This window comes from Acipenser ruthenus, chromosome 12 (genome assembly GCF_902713425.1).
Source record: "Acipenser ruthenus chromosome 12, fAciRut3.2 maternal haplotype, whole genome shotgun sequence".
Taxonomy (NCBI): domain Eukaryota; kingdom Metazoa; phylum Chordata; class Actinopteri; order Acipenseriformes; family Acipenseridae; genus Acipenser; species Acipenser ruthenus.
This window is the reverse complement of record NC_081200.1, coordinates 8,971,867-8,996,602: the sequence shown is the minus strand read 5'-3', so window position 1 is coordinate 8,996,602 and position 24,736 is coordinate 8,971,867. Positions and strand designations below refer to the sequence as shown.

Sequence of the window (24,736 nt, the reverse complement as noted above, 5' to 3'; positions counted from 1 at the left end):
AACACCTGTACATCAGGAGTTGGATTCAGCTTATAGAGAAAGTGAGGGAAAAAAACAAAAACAGAAGAAGCTATTTTTATATTTCAATAACTCTCAAGTATTGCTTGTTATAGTTGTACTCTTTATATGGTACTTAAATGTACTAGCAAATGTGTTCCAAACTGCACTGAAAGGAACATTTCCTTAAAGTATGTTATACATTTGTTGAGGTAAGGTGGGGTCACAGGGAACCTTTTGTGTATCTTGAAGAATTTCATGAACCAGTCAAGCTTCAAGGCTAGATCTGCCCCTGTTAATCACTAATTGATTGATTGTGTTCACTGTTAAATAACCAAAATCCTACAAGTTGTATTCAACTTTTGTGTGTGTGTTTTGTGTGACGGGTAGGGGGCAAGTAGATTTTTCTAGCATTTTGTCCCTTGGACAACAATTTTTTTTTTTCAAAAATTGCACACCCCTGCCAGTACTGCACTAAGTACAGTATACATATAACAAGAAGTACAGAACATGCTGTAAGTAGAGTATAGCCTAAATGGCAGTGGTAGTTAATTATTTAGCAGTGTGTTCTAGTCTTTCGGTTCATTCTGCTGGCATACAGCTGCCACAGGAACCCCCTTTTTTTTTTTCTTTCTTTCTCTCTTCCCCATTAAACGATACATTAATGATTGTGACTAATTCTAAAGGGTACTAAGTGAAGAGGGAAGGTATTTATGTAAAGAGGACTGGTTAGGTACTGCACAGTATGTTGGAAGGCATCGATTGTACCAAGTGTATACTGATGTTCTCTAAGATCTGACCATTCCAGGGAGCAGGCAAAGTGGCATTTTTTAATGTAAGTGAGCTGTTTAAAGTAAATTGCTAATAGTGCTGCATTTTAGACCCATGGAATTTCAGTAATTGCTCTGGAATTAGAATACAGCACTCTAAAGTAATGGAGGGACAAATGCACTCAAATCACACTCAATTTACAACAGTGCATGCATACACTACTAAAGAGTTTAGTCCAAACAGATACAGTAATGAAAACAAACTGGTAGCTGTTACTGAACATCTTTTGATGTTTTCACAGTAACATTTGGTCATTCATTTTCTGTACCAGCTTGTGGTTTTGTGAGGCCATTTTCCCATTCAGCATCAATTCTTTCCCTCTAGGCATGCCTGTCCAGTAGCTGCCTACTGTAGGGAGTATTTGAGAATAAGTCTAGAAGGGAGAGTTCAGTGAGGCCTGTTTTTCAGGATAATGCTGGAATGTGATGAGGAATGGGGGATGCATTTTTCACTGGCACAGAAAACCTGTTCAAAAATATGAATGAGGTAATACCATGATGCAGTTCTTCTCTTTGTTGAGGCTGTCTCCGTTTCAGGCATGCTGAATTACTTTCTTTTGCCTTGCCACTGTGAATTCACTAGCTGCAATTTTTTCGCTTGCAAAATGCTTGAAAGTCCTTTGCAGTTTTTACTTCTTGTCAATGTTTGCCGAAACCACAAACTTGAGTGTCTGCACCACTAAAATGTGTAATATCCTGTTGTACACATGTGAACTGAAACTTATCTTTAGAGTTTTTGGTTTGTTTGCTTCATTTAAGCTGGGACAGGTTTGTACAAATATTCTTGTCGTGAGCTTTTACAATTTTGTAAATTCTGTCACTTTATTTATTTATTTATTTATTTATTTATTTATTTATCTGAATACAGTGCTCCCTCGCTATAACACAGGTCTCGGGGGAGCGTTGTAACTGAAGAGCGTTATAAACGGGGGAGGGGGTGGGTGGCGCCGCGGGACACATAACACACATCTGACTAAAATACAAAATAAAATAACTCCCTCTCTATAATGCACATATAGTGAAGCAAAAATGTAACTTTCCATGAATTAATAATGCATAAAGCACCATGTAATCAATGCTATATTTTTTCCAAAAAAAAAAAAGGTAACATTCCCACTCATGGATCATTTGAATTTGCAGTTTTTAAACTATAAATAGCCTGGCTAAATGGTGGTAGGGAGTTCAGTTTGAAGCAATAGACAAGCAAACAGAGTGCGACAAGGTGGGTCAGGAGAGGGGAAGAGGGAATGGGCTCGCCCCAGGTTTGGCTGCCGGAGTGGGGCTGAAGCGTCTCGTCTCCCGGGGAAAACCACAGCTCCTCTCGCAGCAAAAAAAGTAATTACATTAGGAAAGATAACCACGTAATAGGCCTGAAACTGAAGTTAGACTGAGAAATTGTTTACAGTTTGAACAACACCGGTACTGTATTTACTGTAGAAATACTGCATGAATCACTAGTATAGGAAATTGGGAGGACATGCTCTAGGAGCGTTATATCCGAGGCGCGCGTTATAACTGAGAGCCTTACAGCGAGGGAGCACTTGTTGAATGAAAGTGCTTTGAAATGCCAACAGTTAATGGACTGTTAGTTTATCATTTTGGATATTATTTTGAAAATGGTGTAGATGTACTGATAGACATGCAGACATATAGTCACAAGGTAGGAAGCCTATTTTGTTAATTTTGTTTTTCATTCAATAATATGATTTTTCTAGTCATTCTGTTATCAAAGATCAAAAAGGTTTGCTCACTACTTTTAACAAATAACCTTTTGGGTGGAACTACTCCAGAAGTCTGTTGTACAATTAATTTGTGCTTGTCTCTGTTTTTATGTCTGTTTTTACATCATGTTTACATTTATGTAGAAAAAAGATATTGAATCACTTTGTTTGTTTTTACAGACGAGGCCTAAATCCACCCCACAGAGTGAAGTCTATCTCCATGACTACCTTCACACAGCAGGAAATAGAGTTTTTGCAGAAACATGGCAATGAGGTAAGTCATTTCAGCCAAGGGCTGGGTAAAACAGGAAAATTGTTGCAACTGTTAACCTGTAGACTGTAAAACAAGTTCTGCTGCATTTTATTCCTGGTTATCTGTATGGCGCATACAGATTTAGGAATGTGGTATTTTACTAAACTGATCATTTTATGCCCTCTTCATTCATAAGTAGCATTAGAATACTGGTTTGTATGCATTTGTATGAACATTCAAGGCTATTGTTTAAAGCACATTAACCTCTGAAGATATAAGTCACACAACAGTTTGACAGCAGTGATGTTTTGTTTCTTTTTTTGGCCCTGTGAGGATAGTGGAATGTTTAAACAAACACAAGCCACAAAAGGCAGAAGGTTTAAGGAAGTTTCTAGTGACAACTGCCTTTTATATCCTTTTTAGCAAATCTTCAAAAAAAATAAAATAAATAAAAAACCCTGAGTAACAGAGAAGGTTATTGGCTGGTGTGTCTCAGGGAAATGTACTTGGATTATAAATATTACTGTACCGTAAAGTAAACATGTGCCATGCTTTTATTAAAATATAAACACTCCAGAAAAAAAAATGAATACGAAGGGCATAGAGCCTATTAACAAGACACAAAACAAACCCACTGTATTTTTTAAAATTTTAGCATCCTGTGTTTGTGACAAACAATACTTAGAGAGTATTTATCTTGCGTTCTGTCTAGAGTGAATTTGATATCAGCTCAGCAGCTGAGAAAATGATAAATTAATTATTTTGTCAGTCATTTATTACATGTTTACAGACTTTATTGCAATACTTTTTTTTTTTTTTTTTTTTTTTACAGTTTCTTTTAAGGATAAGTCTAAAAAAGTGATAGTCCTAGTATGGCTGTGCGGGTCAGGGTATGGTTTATATTACATTCATGGTTTTCTGCTGGAATAATTTGTCAATACTATACACCAGAGGTGTGATGATCAAGATGTCTTTCCTGAATAAACACTCTCTCTGTAAGCAGAAACCTGAGCGCCTCAAAGCTACCATGGTGTCTTGCCTTTCCATTTTGTTTTCAGGAGGTACAAATACATCTGTCAAGTTTCCCTGGTAGATTTCAGTAACAGTGTTTGCCCTTTTATACACCCAACAAGAATTCTGAAATTCCAGAGAGCTGACAAAGTACAGCAGATGTTTGAGCACATGTTGATGCTTATTTCAACGCTTGGAGAAAGCAGGACTGTTGGGAGATGCTATGAGTAGAGATCTACCGATTTCCCAAAAATCAGAAAAATGAGGGGTCACCGTGAAATTCAACTCTTTAGGGGCCAATGCATAATGGACTAGTAAGGAGAGAAAAAAAGAAACCTATTTTAAATGAACTACTGCACACCACAAGCGATGCAAACTACATATCTTAATTTTGTAGGTTTTTTTTTTTTAATCCCTTTGCTGTCCTGTGTGCATTGCACTTAGCCAAATCATAATAAAAAAATGTCCTTAGACAAATAACCATTTAAAAAAAAAAAGAATACTCCAAAGCGGTTAACTTTCTTGGTTAATGTTCACATGACAATGTTTAAATCAGCCCATCTCTACTGGCTTTTCTGTGATCTGCGCTGTACAGTAGGAGGTGGGACAAAGCCAGTGTTGCATTGCTATTTTAATTTAGGTTGCTAAAATTTAGTTTTCAGCATTGGAGGTAAAATACCAAAAATGGACGACAAAGCAAAAAAAAGTATATTTTGGCTGAGGATCGTGTCAAGAAATTTGCCAAAGAAACTTTACATGCAGATGGAGGTAAATAGTTTTGAACATCTTGTAATGTGACTTTGGAGAAAATACGATCAGTCGCTATTTAGCATCAGAATTGCACATTAAACGAGAGGCTACTACAGAGGCTGCTAAACAGAACGTAAAACAAACCGCTTTCAGTAAACAAACTTGAAAGTTAGCGCAGACAAAAAGTATTCCTGTCTGTTGTAGCCAAGTTAAATCAGTACTGCAGGTATGACCTAGCACAACCACCTCGCTTCAAACAACTGCTGCTTACTACTTTTTAACCGCAGTTAGAATTTTAGACCCGAATTGTCACGTTTTCTTTCTTTTGACTCAGAACTAATAAAATAAATTCCTTGATGGGACAAACAACATGACAATGAACATGCTGCATATATGGCCTTTATTAAAGAATGCCAGATGCCCTTGAGGGTAACCAAGTTTTGGGACTGTTTCAAATCGATTTCCACATCTATGTGACTTGGCAAAGCTTTGCCTTACACTTCCAACCAATTCAGTGAATGCAGAACATGCAGTCGCAATGTATCGGCAAGTCTTCACACCACAGACAGAGAATGTTAGCAGTAACTGCTGGGGGATGTTGCATGCTTTCCTTTAACAAATGTTTTAGTAAGGAAGCACCACTATTTTTAGGCTTTTATAGTGCTCTACATTAGGTTTATTTAATGTTTAAACAGGTCTGCGAAATCCTAATTTTATTCCATAACCTACCCAGGACAAATATGTAAATTCTCCGCGATTTGAAGTAGACCCTAATCTATGAAAACACGCATATGCTGCTGTTCAGGATATGAAGTTTGTCTAGCTTTTTTGTGCTTCACCTCCACTTGTTATTGGAATCCTGTCAAAGGAAGAATTTTTTTTTTGGCTTCTGCTTGAAATACTTTGTGTGTTTTCATGGTTATGGATATTGTGTGCTATGAACTAGGAGAATGGAGAATACACTGTCTTTTAAATTATTTTACTTAATTTAGTCACAATATTTAGCTTAAAGACTCCACTGACTGGACTGTTTTTGTAGTCCCTGATTCATCACTCGGTCTTGTGGAATTAGCAAGCTACTTGATACATAACACTTTTGCATATTAATTGACCACAACACTGGGTTCAACACTAACCAGTTCCTGTCTCTTTAACAGGCTTTACTGTGTACAGTGTGTTTCATTGGTAGAGTTTTCAGATTTGCCCAACGCTTTGTAGCTCATCTCCTACAAAGACTCTCTGTTGGGCATCTGCCACATGTGGAATGGTTCAAAGCTTCCTGCTGCTGAATGAGTTGTATGTAAGCTTTTGAATGCCACTGGCTTCAAAACTCAGCCTCACCGGAACCTTCGTTGAATCTTTGAATGTCGAAACAAATGGAGTAGTTGTTTAATCCTGGACAAGGGCACGCTCTGTAAATGAAACGCATCTAATCTTCTTGTTTCAAACTCTATTTTTTTTTTTTTTAAATGATGTAAATCGGCAATATGCGCTGGGAGTATTTTGGTGTAAAATACATTACAAGTGGGTTAAATAGTTTACTCTTTTCCAGGTATAAAGCTTTTGCCACAATATCATTAGCAAAGGTAGAGTGTAAACAAGTTTGAGATGATTGCAATAATTGTTCACTTTACTGAGCACAATTCTATAGTTAGTCCAGTGGCTCCAAAGTAATCCCTTTTCTTAAAGTGAGATGAACTGTGGATGCAGTATATGTGGTAGATCTGTGTATTGATTACTTTGCAGGTTTTGGAGGAATCTTTCTGTAGTGAGGAAAAGGCCTCCTGGGGAGAGAGGCTGCATGAGTCATCTTGTCTGGAAAGGGCACACACTGATATTCTGCTGATTTTTTTATTTTGTTTATTATTAAATTAATTATTAAATATAAATTATAGATCTATTGACAGTTTTTGTATTGGAAGTTGAAATAATAAACATAGCCTACATTTTATCTCAGTGATGGCTGCTTTTGATATTTTCATAAGGGCACAATATAACCTGAAGGTACAATAAAGGGAACACAGGCTGTATTCGCAAAACCACCTTTTGAGTGCTTCACCCCTGCACCCCCAAATACTGCTCCTCAAAAATGCTTGTTTTGTGATTTGATAGTATAATAGTGGCTGTGTAACAATCTGTTGGAGGAGCACTGTCTGCTTTTGTATTAACGTGATCAGCATCAACTGGTGATTTTCATTCAGTAGTTCCTGCTCTGTGGTTTGAATCCCGGTCCGTGAGGTGATGCAACAGTAGTGTAGTGCCAAACAGTATAGTTATGGTAATCGAGTTTGTGAAGGTGTTGACTGCATTGCTGCTACCAGACTTCATCTGCCTCTATTCTCAATCCTCAGGTTTTGTTGAACCTCCCTGCTATAATTATATAAAAAAAATACAATACCAGGTTTAAAAATGTACAGCACAGTGGTACTGCATATATTGTAATTGAAGCTTTATAATCCTAATCAAAATAAATCCTAACTACAGTTTGTTGCCCTGTTTTCACTTAAATTAAATTGAAGGAAAAAACATTCAGTCTGCTGGTAGTTTTGTCCTTGTAACAAGGTTAGAACAGGAAGGCCTGCATCCTGTGGGAACTGTACACGCCTGTTCAGTATGGAGGATGAGGTAGTGATAACAGGACGAGTAAAAGCACTGAAGAAATAAGAGCTGCAGTGTCCTATATAATCTCAGTAACTCTGTAAACCAGTTTATGTTGTATCATTCAACTACTGTGTTCCTTCATTTTTTTTCTTCTTTTCAGCAGCAACTTTGTGTAGTTCATGAATAACTAGTCTGTACTCGAAGGTAAACATTAAACCTGTGATTGTTAATTCATTTTAGAGCTAGCAGTGATGTTGCTGGCAGTTTGGCCTGGTTTACACTGATCAGAAAGTGGTTCACTGTGTCACCCTTGGGGAAAGTCACTTTGCAATGCAGAATCTGAGTGTAAGATTATTAGGTGGAATGTGTCCCATAAAATATTCCATTTTTTCGCTTATAATAACATTGCATACTTTTGTTTGCGCTCTTATCCATTCTTTCCTTTTCCAGTCTCATTTTGTTATTTCCAGCATGCATCTTTCCATACTCAGTTGAGTCGTTTGTAATTTTTGAGTCATTTTTGCATTTAGGGTCCAGGTCTCGCATCCGTAAGTTAGCACTGGCAGCACTCATTGATCGAGGAGGCATAAGGATACTTTCCCTTTCAGAACCATGCTTAATCTTCCAAAGGCACTCCAGCCCTTTTTTGCTCTTCTGTTCATTTCGCACATTTGGTTCTCCGTTGCTGAAACTAACTGTCCTAAGTATACGTAGTCATTTAATAGTTAGATATATCTTTAGATAGCTAGATAGATGGATGTGTACAATAGGAGGTCATTTGAGTGCATGGCTGAATTGGAGGCAAAGGCAATTTGTTGGGTTCCAAAAACATTGAATGCTGAATACTGCTAACAATAGCTGGTATCCTTTTACCTTTTTGTAATTAAATACTGGAAAAAAAAAAAAAAATCTATCCCACAGCATGGGTATTCAACGTTTGCAGACATCTAGGTGAACCCGCAGCTCTCAAATTACCTGTGGATACATTGTGTTTTAATATCTTGGTAGAGACAGCTTTTAGCAAATTCACCTTGAGGAAATTGTGCAGGGAGAGTATTGTGCAGGAAACCAAAAAGGGTGGGGTGGTGATGTGTGGGGTCCGGGGGGGGGGGGGAGGGTGTACCGGAACACTCTAAGCTACTTTCCCTCTAACACTTTCATTTAGTTAGCCACTGTGGCAAAGCAACTTAACATTTTTTAGCCACACTGGGAAAAACTTAAGCCACTTAACAATACTGTAAACAAGTTAAACACACTGTTTCACAAAGAAAAATGACGTGTATTTTTTTGAAAACATAGATATTTAAATGACAGACACTACCCTTTACAATACAGAAACAGTATATTTAAAGTGCGTTTATAACTGATTCTCATTTAATAAATGCCAAACGTAGTCCCACGTGAATAAACGTTATTACAGATTTCCTAAATTTTGAATTGGTTTGCAGAGATATTCATGACATTATCAGTGTCGTACCGATTACAACTGTATCGGTACGAAACTCAAAAAAGAGCAGGTTTCGTACTGTTTCGCTACGACTCGGAACAGCTCAAGTGTGTACAGGTAAACCGATATCGGTATCGATCCAGTTAACCTTTTAAGGTACAAGGGACATATGGGTCCCACAAATCAAATAGGTTTGAAATGAGGTGCACAAAACAGGGTTTAAAATGTACTGACAGGTTGGATCTGGTCATCCAAACAGTCAGTTTTCTCCTCTGATATTTCAAATGTGAATTGAAGAAGAAACTGTTGGAACAACTGCTCAATTCTTTGTACCATAAGGGGTACCATAATGTACCATAATCCTTTTTTTAAAAAATAATAAATGTGTTTATTTTTTATTAAATTGTTCCTCTTTCGAATCAACTCTGTTACTATTTCCAAAATATTTTAGCACATTTTAAAGATCGCAAACAACGAAAAAAAAAAAAAAAAACTTTCGGGACCAGAGGGTATGTTTGAAACCATGACTGCTTTACCTCCCTGTGACTGTCACGCTCCTATTTTAGTTGTGTGTACATGGTTGGTATTCCTTGGGCTACATCTTTTGAAACATGATTCTGATCATTTGTGTGTACAATTTTTCCTTTTTTTAAAACATGTCAAGAATTTTTCCATTTGGATGCCAGGTTTTTTTTTAAAAAAACATTTTTTACAAGCAGTGCCATCCACTGACTGTTTCTAATTAGAACCTCTGTCCTCCTGCCAAACACAACATTTGTGGCATACATTTTACTTGAACAAGTTAAAGACTTTCATTGGGCAAAATGAAATCAAACTAAACAGTCTGTATTGATCATTCACCAGCACACATTGAAAGTAATCGTGCTGGCAGTCTTACACAAGTACATTTTTCAAAGCCTTCGCCACCGTGGCGAACTTGGTGAAAAATAGTTGAGCCACAAGGGAAAATGTTTCGCTTGTCTTAAAAATTATCTGAAACTATACAGTACTTTAGGTCCCGCCTTATCTTGGCGCTGGATGCTAACCCATGCTGTCGGAAATCACATTAGAAGCTCACGGGACTCCTTTGTCCCAGTCTGAGGTAGAGTAGAAAAATATGTACAAAATATTAGTTCCTTTTTGAATTTCTATAACTTCATTTTTCATTCTTCAGCTTGACAAAAATAATCCAGGACTGAAAGGGTTAAAAGAAATGCAGAATTGGCGTAAGAGTTCAGTAGCTTCAGATAGGGATTTTTTTTTTGTTTAATTACACACAATTATTGATACAGTATAATTCACATTGCATCTACTTTTACAGGTCAGTAATCTTTACAGAACATTAAGTGCTCTGATATAGCATGTGTTCATCCAATCAAACCACCAAATTTGAAAATGGATACAGTACATTGCTGTGCGTGCCATACTGTACTGTAGGTGGTTAAAGTCCATATATATGTATTATATCGCGTGCTATCCTTGTCCTGACTTCTGAAGGGGTTAATTCAGATCTGTTTGAAAGAGGTTCTCAGTGGGACTGTTTTCTGGAATGTGGTGAATGCTGTAGTGGTCATTTAGCTGCTGTTTCATAAATGGTTTCCAGGTGCTTTTGCTAAAAAATTTTGATAGCTAGTCTCCAGTCTGCGTGATTGATGGGCACACTAGCATTCCAAACTGTTCATGGAACAAAGACTGCTTTACATACAATAGGCTTTTCTGTCTGTTAACAACTGGTGCAGAATGGTACTCTGCAAATTTAGGGGACATTTTTTTCATCTTTGGGTTTTTAAGCCTTGGAATACAGTTGGAAGCTTGTTGTTTCCTGACAGCTTAAGCAGCCATTGGGTGAATGTGGAAGAACTGGACTGTCAATAAGTAGTGTGCTTAGAAAGATATTGTAGGAAACAGACACCAAGAAATTACATTTACAGTAGCTATACAATTAGAACAGGTTTATGGAAAGATGCCTGGTTTCAGCCTTGGTGAGTTACTATTCTGGCAAAACATTGAAATAACAATACATTATGCACACACACTAAGCAAGAGTTTCAAGCGGTTGAGTTTACTGTAGTGTACATTTTGTGGGCTACTCTGGGTTACTTTTGGCACTTTACACAAGCAGTACATACAACCATATGTAAATTATAATTACAGGATTGTTGAGTATTTATGCTTTTAGTGATGCTATAACTTAACACCACTTCGACTCCTAATGCATTGAAGCTCAGGCCTCATAACCTCCCCTTTTTGCAAATAAATCATGCCTAGTTTAAATAATTCTGCCAGTTACAGGCTTAAAGAAAGTTCAGTCCTTTAAATTGTGCAACAGTTGGTTACAGTAGATAATGCCTAACCAACACTTCACTTTTTATGTGACACACAAAAATGCTTTGCTTTGCAATAAAAATAAAGAAAAAACCTGAGAGCAGCACAATCAGTATACTGTATATTCCTGTCAATCTGCCACAACTATTTTAGCTAACTTAATATTTCATAAGCCATTTGAGATCCTGACTTTAACTTCAATGTTGAGGAGACTCCTTGGGAATAATCAGACGTTGCTCCTCTTTGACCTGTGACCGAAGACCAAGGAATGTGACTTTGTTTTCTGATGATAGACTTAACACTTCATAACGCAATCAGTACACAGCCGCATTTTATGATTCATTAATTCAAGGTCTAGATCAATTTTGTATAGACAGTCTTATCATTTTTCTAAAATATTATTGATAATGCCTCTTCACTTCTAGCTGTGCAAACAGATTTGGTTGGGATTGTATGATGACAGATCTTCTAGCATTCCTGACTTCAGAGAACCACAGAAAGTGAAAGAATTCCTTCAAGAAAAATATGAAAAGAAACGATGGTGAGTGAACTCCTCCACCTCAATTTGTTCAGCAAATTTAAGTACATATTCTGAAACATGAAACGTGGACGTATCTCCACTCAGGTATGTCCCTGCAGAACAAGCGAGGGTTGTCGCGTCGGTTCATGCTTCCGTGTCGGGCTCCTCCGCCAGCAGCACGAGCAGCACCCCTGAAGTCAGACCGCTGAAGTCGCTTCTTGGAGAGACTGTACCGGCACTGCACTTAAACAGAAGCACACCAGGCCAAGTAGGTGCATGTCAGAAATAGCCATGTTGTACTGCATGAATTTACACATTCGCTGTCAAATTGAATGAATTTTAATGTTCGGACTGTCTTGTGTTTTTAATTATTCCTGTAGAAGAAAATATATGGTTCAGTTTAATGAATTTCCGTTTCTTTTTGATTACTCTTCAGTCCCCGGTGGTTAGTCGTGTACAAGCGCAGCAACCGCAACATTTCCAACAAGACAAGAAGCAGTTTGATCTCCTCAGTGATCTGGGAGGTGATATCTTTGCAGCTCCTGCTCCAGCCCCAGCTCCAACCTCTCAGTCTACAGGCTCTGCAAACTTTGCAAACTTCGCAAATTTCAACAGTCATACAGGTATGATTTAGTAAAAGCGAGGGATTGATGCTGAATGGGTTTTTGTACTATAACTGATGTGGTGAATTCTGCTAATGAGAGGTAAATGTCTCTGTTTGGGTAGTCACAGGGATAATAATGGTTGGCGCAGAATAGTTGTTGATCTGCTCATAGAAAAATATCGTACAGAGCTCTGTAGATGGAGGATTTGGTTAATGAGTTTAAAGCACTTGTTGTAAAGTTTTTACAAGAGCCAAATATGTATAGTGAGGTTGTACCACATTAGTCTTGCTGTTCCATTGGACAAATTTGCTAAAGTTCCAGCACTTACAATTGTTAGCTTGATTTGTACAAATGGAAGCTAGCTAAAGACTTTAGTGGTTGGCATGAATACCAAACTTTAATCAAATCAGACTTGGGTAGCTTGTGGGTTTTGAGAGTAGGGTCCAAAGTGGCAGAAATGTGGCAACTTACATTACAATGCCTTGGGCACAATGAGAAATAATACTTTTTACATGACAAAATCTGGAGTATGTCACTTGCAATTGCCTTAGACCATCTAATGTGTTGTTGTCACTGTTCCTTGGAGCGGAGTTTAGATTTAGAAATGTCAAGTTGCCTGAATCTAAATGTCCTGATTTATCAATTTACATTATTATCTTTATTTGTTTAATGATAGCTGCTGTTCATTAAAAAAAGAAAGCCAAGATGTATAATTTATACAAAATGAACTTTGAACTCTCAAATTGACCTCTTTCTGTACTGGTCAAGAGTAAAAATCGTATCTCCATTTAATTGTTTACTAAATTACACTTAATAAAGTGTGTCCATACCAGACAAGCAGTTCAAACTTATACAAACCTGCACCCATGAATTCCACTGAAGCACAAAGATGCATACACTTCGCAAGCACAATAATGTTAGCCTTGGTTTAAAGTCATGACATTTAGACATCCATTTAATTCTGCAGATCTAACATTTAGAGTGAACTTCATTGTGCAGTATAGACATTAGAACGGACACACATGCCCCTGGGTAAATCAGTGTCACTGCTTGACTATATACATATTATACGTGTATTCATCTTTTACAAAGTGTTTTGTTTTCATTTCTCATTGTGTACTTGTGTAATCATTAATGGTGGTGTTGTTTTTTTGTTTGTTTGTTCCCCTGTGATTTTTTTCAGCTCAGAATAATGCAAATGCAGACTTTGCAAACTTTGATGCATTTGGAAATTCTAGTGCATCGGGTAATTTTGGAGGTTTCCCCACAGCGACTCAGCTGCCGTTCCAGCCCCCGAATACAGGTAGAGCGTGTTCCAGTGTCCTTTTGCATAGCTAAACGGAAACGTGTGGTGTCTTTCTGACTGATCTGTAGCTTCAGCTTCCTTAATCAAGTTTTTTTCTGATGGCTCTGGGGAAACCTTAAGCTGTATGTTATGTTCTTGTGTCAACTTCCTATACTTCTCATCTACAATCCACCTCTTAGGCAGGCATGTTCTGACTAACCCTCTGCAAACACTGAAAGAAAAAAAAAAAACAGGTCTAATAGACTGCAACCACAGGATTTTTTTAAGGAATCATGTGTTTTGTTTTATTTAACTGATCCGATTTAGACTTCAGATAACATTAATAATCAAACAAAAAACACTGGTTACAAATTTGACCTACAGTAGTATTCCAGAACAACTTCAAACAATGCCATGATGTGACATAAAAAACATATATGCAGAGATGGTCAAACTGTATCAAATTTCTTTATTCTTTTATTTTTTTTATTTCAGTGTTTGCTTGGGCTGAATCATGCTACCTGTCAGAACACAGCTTGCATTGGTTATCCATCCCTTTTAATCTTTTTGTCTTTTGACGACTTTACATTTCTTTTTGTTTCTTTCTCTGTTTGTTGTTGATTTTACCCCCTCCTGACACACTTTGCCTGCCCAGCGTTCAGAACGCTTTCATCCAGCTGCAGTTTTGGTGAATTTACTACAGCTTTCCCTCTTCATGCTGCGCACAGTAAGTTTCACCTCAGAGTGACTCATTCAGCTTCTGTGTTTTCATCCTGTTGCATTGTTGGTGGTGTCTTTTTAAATTGTCTCAGGCTTCATTTTGTCATTTTCATTTTGAAAGCACAGTCTACAATTAGCTTGGGTGGTGGGGTCTTTTGTTTTATGGTATTTCTGCATTAGAAATAAAAATTACATCTTTTTCATTGACTATGACTAATACCCTGTTAACATGTTTGCATTGACTTGTGGATTAAACACATCTGCAACTTCCCTTGGACTTTCACATTCCAGAAGAAAATGCATAATAAACCTGGGTAATTCTAAATGCAATACTGTAACATATTAAGTGTGAGAGCTAAGCATTTAAGTTTGGTACCATCTGTTTCGTACCGTTTCATGGGAGGATGTTTGTTTGGATTTTGTCTTGTGCTGCCGAATGCAGGAACCTGTTGCAGGGGGATGTTTTGGCATGGTCTTTTTTTATTGAAGGATATAGATCTGATATTTTACTGTACCACAGCCCAGCAATATCTTTTTGAGATTCGACTTCCTACACTTCCTCAGAATACAAATGTTGTGTGGCACCATCTACAGGTAGGAACTATGAACAGCATCAAACTCATAAATAAAATATAAGCATGAACAACAATAAATTGTTCCTTCTCGTTTCTCAAGCTTTTTGTTAGTGAAACACATTTGTAGCCTGGGGATAATATGGCAAGAAGTATTCAGTGTTTTTAATTATTTTATTGCTTTTTCTGGAAATGTCTTGTTCTCTAAATTATTCCAACCAGATAACTTGTACAAACTTTGGTAACATGGAGCTCAGGTTAGCCTGATGTGGATAATTAAAAAATAAATAAATAAATAGTTATGAGCAAATTCCAAACTAGCCAGACCTAGTCTAGAGTTTAAACATTTAATGCTAGCAAAGTGTTAAATGCTAAGCTTGCTTAGGTTTTTAACCGTTGTCAAAGTTTTGCAGGTGTTAGTGCAAGTGCTTACATAGTGTACTATGTAAACCAATGTATTGCATATTCAGTATTTCTTCACTGTCTTTTACTTATGAAAAAGTGATGGCTTTTCTGATTGGTAACTACCATTCCCAATATGTTAAAGGTTAAACTGGTTTAATGCTAAAGTTGTAAACGCTTAGAAAATTAAATAGAAACTAACACCCCATAAGATTTAGACACTACTTTTTTAGTTTTTGCTTGAGCAAACCTAGTTTTCACCTGGACAATTTATTTATTTTTTTACATTTAAATGCAATACATTTTAAGAAAACACATGGAATGAGTACATCCAAAAACAAAAATAAGTCACTTAACCTGTTTCATCCTCCAGTTGGTTTGGAGGTTATGTGATTCAGATCCTTAGTCCAATAATTAGTTGGTATACGCATTAAATGTAATACAGCTATACTGCTCTATATAGAGATATGATACAATATGTGTACACCTTTTTTGTAAAAGTGTACATGCACAGTAAATAGATACTATAGCGAGCGAGGGACTGTTGGTTCCAGCCCTATTATGATGATTATTGTAATTTATTTATACAGGAAGCAGCTCTGGATTAGCTAATGCAAATTTTGACAACTTCCCCAAATCCTCTAGCACTGACTTTGGAGCCTTCAGTTCCACCCAGAGTAATGCATCAGAACCCCCAAAGCTGCTCTAGATAACGTCCTCACTGCAGATAAATATGCAGCTCTGGCTGACCTGGATAACATCTTTAGCTGTAATACACCTGAGCAAGGTAAATTCCCTGCAGCAGTATTTGTTTTGCAGAATTAAAGTGGTCAGTTATAAGGGCTGGCAATTTTCTAAATTATGCTGCAGAACAACAAAAAAGCAGGACAGCAAAAACTGAACAAGTAATTAACTTTAACCAAAAGACCCATGTTTTATATGAAGTGTGATTTCCATTATCCCTAGATACAGAGAGATTTAGAGAACTATATATTTTAAATGTAGTCTTAAAGCGCAACATGATATGGGTAAGAAATATGAGTATCCTAATTAATGTATTATTATGATTATTATGATTGTTATTATTGTTGAGATTAGATGTGTGTCTTTCTGTTTGTCATCACATTGTGTATACCAGAGTGTACATTAACTTCTTCCCAACACTGTCCTAAGTTGTTGTAAGAAATACCACACAGCTCTAGGTTGTATTTCTTACTCTTGGAGCAAATAGGGTATTTAAAAAAATATATATCCACTAGGTAAAGGCTTTTGGTTATGGGTTATTGGTACATTAGTTTAGATCTAATTCTGAGAGCTCTTTTGAGGTCCCAGGGGTGCTTTAAACTTCTGTATTTTAAAAGGTCACCAGAATGTGATGACTGAAACACATGATACAACGGGAACCTAAACAGCAAGGATAATGCATTGGATAAGAGAAATCTTGGTATTTCATACCTATATTTAACAGTTTTGTTTTTCCTATTATAAACCAATGGTGCCAGTGACTCTGACATGACCTAGATGCATATTGCCGATAATGCCTTTGGAAGGCCTGCTGTGTGCCCGCGTGCAGTTATTAGGACTTAGGATTTCTATCAGCATATGTGAAATAAAAGAATTAACAAATAGAGATGGTGTTCATTTGAAATGAGCTTATTACTACAGTACTGCAACTACTGGGATAATGAGGAAAGGTAAGTGGCACTGGCTCCCCTATAAAGACTGGCTGATCTCGCCAGTTTTTCACATGCCTATGGCTGTAAACGTATTTTAAACTTGAATCAAAACACCTCACCTTAACGCTGAATTACATCATAGACGTTAAATGAACAGTAAAATAAATAAATAAATAAAATAAAATGTGTTTCCTTGTTTTTGTCTGGAGAGGTTTTTTTATCTGGAGAGGTTGTAAAAGTTGCAAACGGGGCTTTAACTGAGAAAGTGGCCAAATAGACTATACCAGCTGTACCCTAAATCAAAAATTCTGTTCTACACAGGGAATTAGCCGGTATGGATCCGTGTTGCAGTACTAGCATTTGAAATCATGGTCTACATATGTTGTTATGGGGTACATTGATGAAGAATTGCTTCGTTATAGAATGAACCCCTATTTCTGTATCTTGTGTAACCCTCAAACTGATTTATCATTTTTAAATTACAGGTATGTAAGGCTTTGAAACAGAGAAGAATGTACCAGCTTAACAAACATAGCAAAATATTGGAACATTTGTGAACAGAGATTTGTATATTTGACCACCAATACATTTAAACATATCTTGAAGCGAACTAATATGTGCTCAACAAGTGCACTCCTAACCATCACTTTTTATTCAGGTGCTTGGTTTCATGAATTAAGGCTGAAGACTTCCAAAGTCTTCATAACAGGGTACTTTGAACATATCTAACCCTGTAAGTATGCAGGTTGTAAACTTGTAAATGTCTTTTAAAAATCTATCATTTTACTTGCAAATTCTGACTGTTTAAGAATTGCATTATTGGTAAAGGGCTATAAGCTTCTACTCTTGGACCATCCTTAATTATACATCACATGAACTAACCTATATTCCTACTGTTTGTGTTTTTGTTTCTGATTGAAGGGGCGAGTGGACCGGTGAGCAACGCTAGTTCTGCTCCATCTGTGACAGCTGTGTCCACTTCAAGTCAGCCTTCATCTGTAGGAGGAGACAAATATGCTGCATTGGCAGAGTTAGACAGTGTCTTTAGCACCCCAGCACCTACCAGTAATGTCTATAATGCACCCAGCAGTGTTAGCAGGTAAAATATGAATAGTGTTTTATGTTTTGGTTGTTTTAATAATGAGTTTCCACATTCATAGTTTTCAATGTGAAGCAAGGCGATTTGAAATGCATAAGATTGTAGTTTTCAGGTCTCTTTTTTTGTTTTATGGTTTTATAGCAGCGTTTTCGGACCAGTAACTGGTGCAAGTCAAACACAGTCACAGTCAGTGATATCCAGCATCCCTGCAGGGTTTGGAGGTGAGCTGATAGTTCTTTGTAGAATTTGTGCTCGATATGTTACTGGAATACTCGCCACAAAAGGAGAGTTGAACTGAACTTTACCTATTGTTAAAATCATGATTTGGTCATGCATTTCTAGCCACATACTTAACAATGTACCCCATTATATACCAGAGTTTTTTTTTTTTGAGAAGTTTGTTTAATTTAATGCAGTTTAATAGTAGACATCCTAAACCAAGGCTATACGATTCTCTCATTGCTTGTGATATTTGAAGTTTGCAAAGTTTTTAAATTGAAAATGGGGTTTTGTAAATTTACAAACACAATTCTCCCTCTTTCTCTTGACTACTTTCTCAGTTACTAGAAGTTATTTAAAGAGAGTCCATTCAGTTTCTAGTATGACAATGCTGCAATCTTGGATATGTTTCTTTAACTGAGGTGATGGTTTACAGAAGCAAAGTTTACACATCCAAGAGGAAGATGTTTACATTTCAGATTCCTGTAGAAAGTTTTTTTTTAGGTAGATGGGTAGAATGATATGAAAAAATAAATAACTGTACTGAGAAACTAAAAGAGAGTGGTGGGGTATAAGGACACGTCTTTTAATGCAAAAGGATCAATTACCATACTTTTTTGTGTTTTTACACACTTTTAGATCGGCAGATCAATGCTTTGAAGTTTGAGCCTTTCAGTGTGTTAGAATTGATTTACCAACCTGATACTTATCAAAACAAGCCTCTTGAAGAATGTGTTTTTTTTTTTTTACATTACATTTCCAAAAAATGTTATAGAATTGTTTTGTTGTTTTATCATTGAAAAGAATCGGCGGCCTACAAAGAAAGCTATGGCAAGTCAAACTCAAGGGCAGTAGCTCAGTGTGTGTGTGTGTGTGTGTGTGTGTGTGTGTGTTTGCACTTGGACAATTACAGGTTTGAAAGAGAATACAAGTGTTTGTATAAAGCCTGATTTAACATTCCCCTGTTTTTATAAAGCCGCCACATCAACAAATCCTTTCATGGCACCGAGTGCTGTTCCTCCAGCATCTGCTCCAACCAATCCGTTTCAGTCTAATGGGAGAGCTGCAGCGGCAGCAGCAGGTAAAGAAAAGCATCTGTGAATAGAGATGTACTGTAGGACATTTACAACTTCTATTGATACGATAACATCGTTCACAAAATGAACAATATTTTGTTGCTTTGTTCTGCTCTTGAGTCCTTGTACCAATCCCTAAATTGAATAATGCTGTAGACAAGCAGATAACATTTAAAAATAAAAAAAGAATGTTTTTCTTTTATTATTTTTTTTTTTTTGGGGAGGGGGGCTGCTCGTAGCGATCCATTTTATATGATAAAGCAGTTATGTGGGGGTAATATAAAATATTTGACTTGTTGGTTATCATAATGTTATAATGTCACCTCTTGAAAATAATGGCTCTTTTGTTTTATAGTTTGCAGTTTGTATAGTTTTGAGGTTTCTTTTTCACATGTTCTATAACATATTGTGTGCTACAGTACACCCTCGTTATAACGCCCTTCATTAACGAACCCGGCCCCTGGATAAAAAAATATAAAAAACTAAAAAGCCAAAATATACGCACTGTCAACATCCAGGTCTGTACGCACGGGATGCCACCTCTGCAGTGAAGTCAACTCTTTTGTCTTTATAAAAAGCATGCGCTGTGTAACTATGCCTCAAACTAAATAATTTTATGTTGCAACAAAGCTGGAAACTATATTGATTGTTTGAAAAAAGGAGTAACACAGGCGTGAATATAGGTTGTCAAAAAGCACTGCTTTTTGGCTTGTTCAGTAACCATGCTGCAAAGCAAAATTGATTAAAGAAAAAACCACCAACCTGATTAACTTTTCATGTCAGGTTGATTTGGAATAAGATCAGTTTGGGATTCTTGCATGTTGGATTAAGATTTAGTGCACTTTAAAACGATTCATGTCAGATTGATTTTGAATAAAAGTTCAGCTTCAATTTGAGATTTGCTTTTTGCACTGCGTTTTAATTCTAATGAATAGGATAAAACAAAGGCAGAATACTGCATACATAAGACAAACAGGTACATGTAATTCTACTTTTATTCACAATCTCATCTCATTAACTCCCAACAGTTTATCATCGTTTATTTTGATTGTCCTTTCGTTATAACAAATCTCTCGATATAACGAACAAAAGGCTTGGACCCCAACAGTCGTTATAGCGAGGGTGTACTGTATTTGTATACCAGACATGTAACTCAAACCTGTGATTTTGCCACTTGTATGTTATTAGGTCAACTCACTTGTGTGATTTTTAGCTAAAGAAAAAAAATTAAAGACTAAAGCCTAAGGGAGTGTGACTTATTGCTGTGTTTGGTTGTATTTTTTTGTGACTTTCTGTGGCTTTCTAAAAGGCCTTTTAGGAGCACTGCACAGCCAAGCTTTTCAACAGGCTCACTTTGGTAGGTGGCCACATTTCATGTTCCCCCAAATAAGTGTGGCTTTGTTGTTGAACCGCTTTGAAACATTTAAAACTCTCCTGGACTGTGCATGTGAGCTGATCCCACTAGACTGCTGTGGGCATGGATGTGTCGCCTTAAATTCCATCTTTTTTATAAAAAATAAATAAATAAATGAAGTAAAAGACACATTTCTGGAATGTTAGTATACACCTTGATTGCACCTATCTTACACATCTATGATCACAGGTTCTTGTTAGTCTGTAGAAACTGTGAAGGTGACCCTTGCAATTGTAGCTTGAGTGTGTCCCCCTTAGGGTATGCCGTGCGGGTACTTTTTTTTTTTTTTACTTTTTTTTTTTTTTACATTTTGCTTTTTGTTTTTTGTTTTTGTAAACAGATATTTTTTAGTAATAAGGTGACCAGATCAGCTTTTATGTCATTTCAAGATTCCTTATGTTTATAGTTCTGCTTCATTTTTGGTGAAACCTATTAAATATTGGCTTTAGTTTACTTGTTTCTGATGAGTTTTGTAGCAGGCAGTTCTTACCTGCTCCAATGAGGTCAAAGTGTTATTATCTGAGGTATTTCAGTTGGAGCAAACACTTCTGTGCTTCTTTACATGTTTATCATGTTTATAGAATAGTTCTACATTTCAAAAACATTTTCATAAACATTTTGAATTGTTTAAATTAGGAAAGTGACCTTGATTTAAAATGCAATGGGTGTCTAATGCCTTTTTCGAAAACTTCAAATTTTGCTGATCAAAGTAAGGTCAGTTAGCCATTATTTTGGTGGCGCTTTCACAAATGAAGTAAATAGCTGCAGAATTTGTGTGTATTTACAGTGTGTGTGTGTTGTAGTGGTTTTATTCTTTCTGTCTCTGTGTGGTGGTATTATTATTATTATTATTATTATTATTATTATTATTATTATTATTATTATTATTATTATTATTATTAATATTAATATTTGTATTTATTTATTTAATTATTTTTTTAAAATTATTTTTAGCAGTTTCATAATTTTTCAAGTAATGTAAATGAACCCAAGTGAAAATAGATAACATACCCCCTTTTTTTCCTTGTGTGTAACAGCTAGTTTTGGCACTGGCTCTTTGAGCATGCCAGCAGGGTTCGGCGCAACAACTGCCTATAATCTTCCAACCAGCTTTAGTGGTACGTTTCAGCAGCCGCCATTCCCTGGCCAGGCAGCCTTCCCACAGCCACCAGCCTACCCACAGCAGCCCAATGGTAGGACTAATCTAGTCTCTTACATTCCAAGACTGTTTTACTATTAATTTTTTTTAAAGCAATATTTTAGTGTGTGGTGTTTTTTTTTTTTCATCGTTTTTGTTACTACTTTAAAGGTGCCGGGTTTGGAGCTTTTGGGCAAGCAAAGCCTGTTGTAACCCCATTTGGCCAGGTGATGGCAGCACCAGGAATGTCTAGCAATCCATTCATGGTAAGTTTTTGATTGTTGCAGTGTATTTAGGCCCAGGCTACAGTAGTTGTGCTGGATCAATTTCCTATTTACTAAATGTGTACTTAAGGGTACACGGGAGATGTGTTTATTTTTTTACAGAATGTATCCTCACTTTTACTTGGTGCCAAAATAAACAGTCCTGGGGCATAAATACTATTGTACTTGGGTTGCTTATAGTGTTCAGCTGTTTGGAAGACTGGAAACTTTTTCCATGTGGCTTACCCCTCCACCCCTTGCTACAATATAGTATATGGAAATTACTCTTCTGACAGACTTCCTTTAAAGCCATGCTCAACTGTACAGATTTACAATATTGGTGTTTCCTTGTCTCAATAAGCAAAGACCAACTTGAATCCTTTTATTAAGCAGAATTAATTTGAATAGGTCATTTGATTGCACAGTACCCAGTTTGAGCATCACTAGCCTAAAGACTGACAACCTCAAGATCAAACCCTATGTTACACACTTCCTGCAGTTATTGATACTGCTTTAAATCTTCAGAAAGATTTAGGGCCACATATTGTCACACTGGGATATGTTTACAGTACTTGCACTGACATACTGTACTTCATAGAAAATCTAAATGTCGTGTTTTTTTTGTAATAAATACATAAATAACAGTTTGTTCATTCTGGAGAATGTTGAGCAAATGCTTTGGCATTGTAGTGCTTTTCCAAATATATTTACATAGACTCGGTGGTAAATATATGTGTTGTGTGGTGGCTTTCAAATCTTAATGAACATTAAAATGTACCCTTTTATATTTTTTTAGGCTGGAGCTCTGCCAGGACAGTACCCATCTGGAAGCTCTTCTACCAATCCCTTCTTGTAGCCCCTTAATTGTCACCTGACAAATAGGATGTGGTCATGTGGCATATTTTGAGCCTTGTGCACTGTTGTCTTGTTTCACAAACTTAGCTTTAAACTCACAAAAAAAAAATCTCTCAAACTTTGTAATTTTTATTCAAATGGGGAGAAAAAAATAAGTAATATGTGCAGAAGGAGGACATGTTCTCCTTGATATCTTTATTTAACCTGTGAACTGGCAAACAAACCACATAGCCGTATCATGTATGTTGAAACGGGCTAATAAATTATTGCAAATACCACATTCATTATGCTGCAGTACTGTACATATTTTTCTTAGGAAATTTAGCTATTTGTGCATATCAGTATTTGTATCTTTAACACATGTATGTTATGTGAAAATGTTACTGGGAAAAGATGGGCTACTGCAGGGTGCTGTATCTATTTGATTAATAATCTTTATTATATTGAACAGTTGTGATCAGTAGGTTTGAAAAGACGGTATTCAGTTACCATGTAAAAAGGTATTTCTTTTTCTGTTAACTATCATATGAATTGTTTGGCTAGATCTTGAAAATACAGTGGGGTGGGAAATCACCTGTGTTAAATATCATGTTTTCAGGTGGTACATTTAATATGAACAAAAGTAAAACTAAAACTACTTTTGTTGGGTGTTCCAAAAGTTTAAGTTAATGTGTACATATATAAATATATATTAAAATGGATTTTAACTAAAAAACAAACAAACAAACAAAAACTGCTTATTCTTTTGTATATCTGTACAAATCATTCAATGTTTAACCATGTTGTAAAAAAAAAGAAAAAAAAAAAGAAGACATTTTACAGGTTTGGCTTTGCTACATAGCACTGCTTACAAGTACAGTTCAGTTTAAATGCTGGCCCTGTATAACACAAAGTCAACTATATTGGCCCAGGGCTAAAAGAAATAGTAATGAAATATAAAATATTTATCCTTGTTATATGTTGTAATAGCACTTTTCATCTGCCTTGTATTTTACTTTTAGATTATACTTTTAATGATAATAAAGTTAAATAATCTTTTCGTTTTAGAATTTGCATTTAACCAGTAAGTAATAACTTTATAATTTATAATAATATAATTTGTCATGTTGCTGTTTTCTCTTTTTTTTTTTTTTTTTTTTTTTTTAACAATAGCTGAAACTGAATTACTTTAAACATAAATTTAACAAAAATACATGGCAATGTGGTGTTCAGATCAATCAATTTCATTATTTAACCACGTAAAACAGTAAAGAACAGGGGTGACCTGGTCAAGATGGTATAATTTTACACATTAATAGTTTAACAATACAGTTTGTAAAAAATAATATAAAAATGCATTCATTCTTGGTAAAATGCATATGGAGGGTAAATGCTGGTTCTAGCAAAGGATCAGATTTTCATGAGATCGGGCAGGAAATTACTTCCACTTGGTGCAGTTTTTTAGTAAGAGACGAAAAATCAAAACAAAATGTGATTGTATTTTAAAAGACATCTGCACAGTACATTGTACACAGACGGCACCGAGTAGTGGGGACGTTCTAGAAGTAATTCTGGCACCTTTTTAAATATACTGTGATTTTATTCAATTATAATCAGTTGTGTCAGAGTTTAGTATTCTTATGGACTATGACCGAGTCATGTATTTTCAATCCCTCCGAGTGTTTGTTCAAATCAAGGCATTTCGAAGTTCCTCCTCCACCTTGGTGCTGGTCATTGATTTCAGGCTGAACGTGGTTCTTGTGTTTTACATCTTTCAGTAATCACAGTTTATGTCCCTCTGATTAGGAATATGAATGCAAAATAGCTTCCATATATAGGGAACTGAAAAGTACAGAATTAATACATTGGTTATTTTTCAATGTAGTGTACTTTATTATTATTATTATTTATTTCTTAGCAGACGCCCTTATCCAGGGCGACTTACAATTGTAAGCAAAAACATTTCAAGCGTTACAAT

The 24,736-nt window shown here is 36.2% G+C and overlaps 1 protein-coding gene across 5 annotated transcripts in view; it reads left to right on the top strand.

Annotated features, from left to right (window-relative positions):
* The window catches only part of LOC117417047 (arf-GAP domain and FG repeat-containing protein 1-like), a 30,832-nt gene extending 7,004 nt beyond the window's left edge, over window positions 1-23,828 (top strand). For 2 of the 5 annotated variants that reach the window (XM_034028728.3, XM_034028732.3), the window contains 13 exons: window positions 2,729-2,822; window positions 11,361-11,476; window positions 11,561-11,723; window positions 11,892-12,078; window positions 13,244-13,363; window positions 14,001-14,072; window positions 17,637-17,814; window positions 17,956-18,035; window positions 19,010-19,114; window positions 20,419-20,466; window positions 21,561-21,716; window positions 21,833-21,927; window positions 22,721-23,828. In XM_034028728.3, the coding sequence (XP_033884619.3) occupies window positions 2,729-2,822; window positions 11,361-11,476; window positions 11,561-11,723; window positions 11,892-12,078; window positions 13,244-13,363; window positions 14,001-14,072; window positions 17,637-17,814; window positions 17,956-18,035; window positions 19,010-19,114; window positions 20,419-20,466; window positions 21,561-21,716; window positions 21,833-21,927; window positions 22,721-22,780 (1,474 nt within the window). In that variant the 3' untranslated portion in view covers window positions 22,781-23,828. The remainder of the gene's footprint in view (window positions 1-2,728; window positions 2,823-11,360; window positions 11,477-11,560; window positions 11,724-11,891; window positions 12,079-13,243; window positions 13,364-14,000; window positions 14,073-17,636; window positions 17,815-17,955; window positions 18,036-19,009; window positions 19,115-20,418; window positions 20,467-21,560; window positions 21,717-21,832; window positions 21,928-22,720) is intronic. The other 3 variants (XM_034028730.3, XM_034028729.3, XM_034028731.3) reach the window with 3 other exon arrangements.
* The last annotated feature ends 908 nt before the right edge of the window (window positions 23,829-24,736 follow it).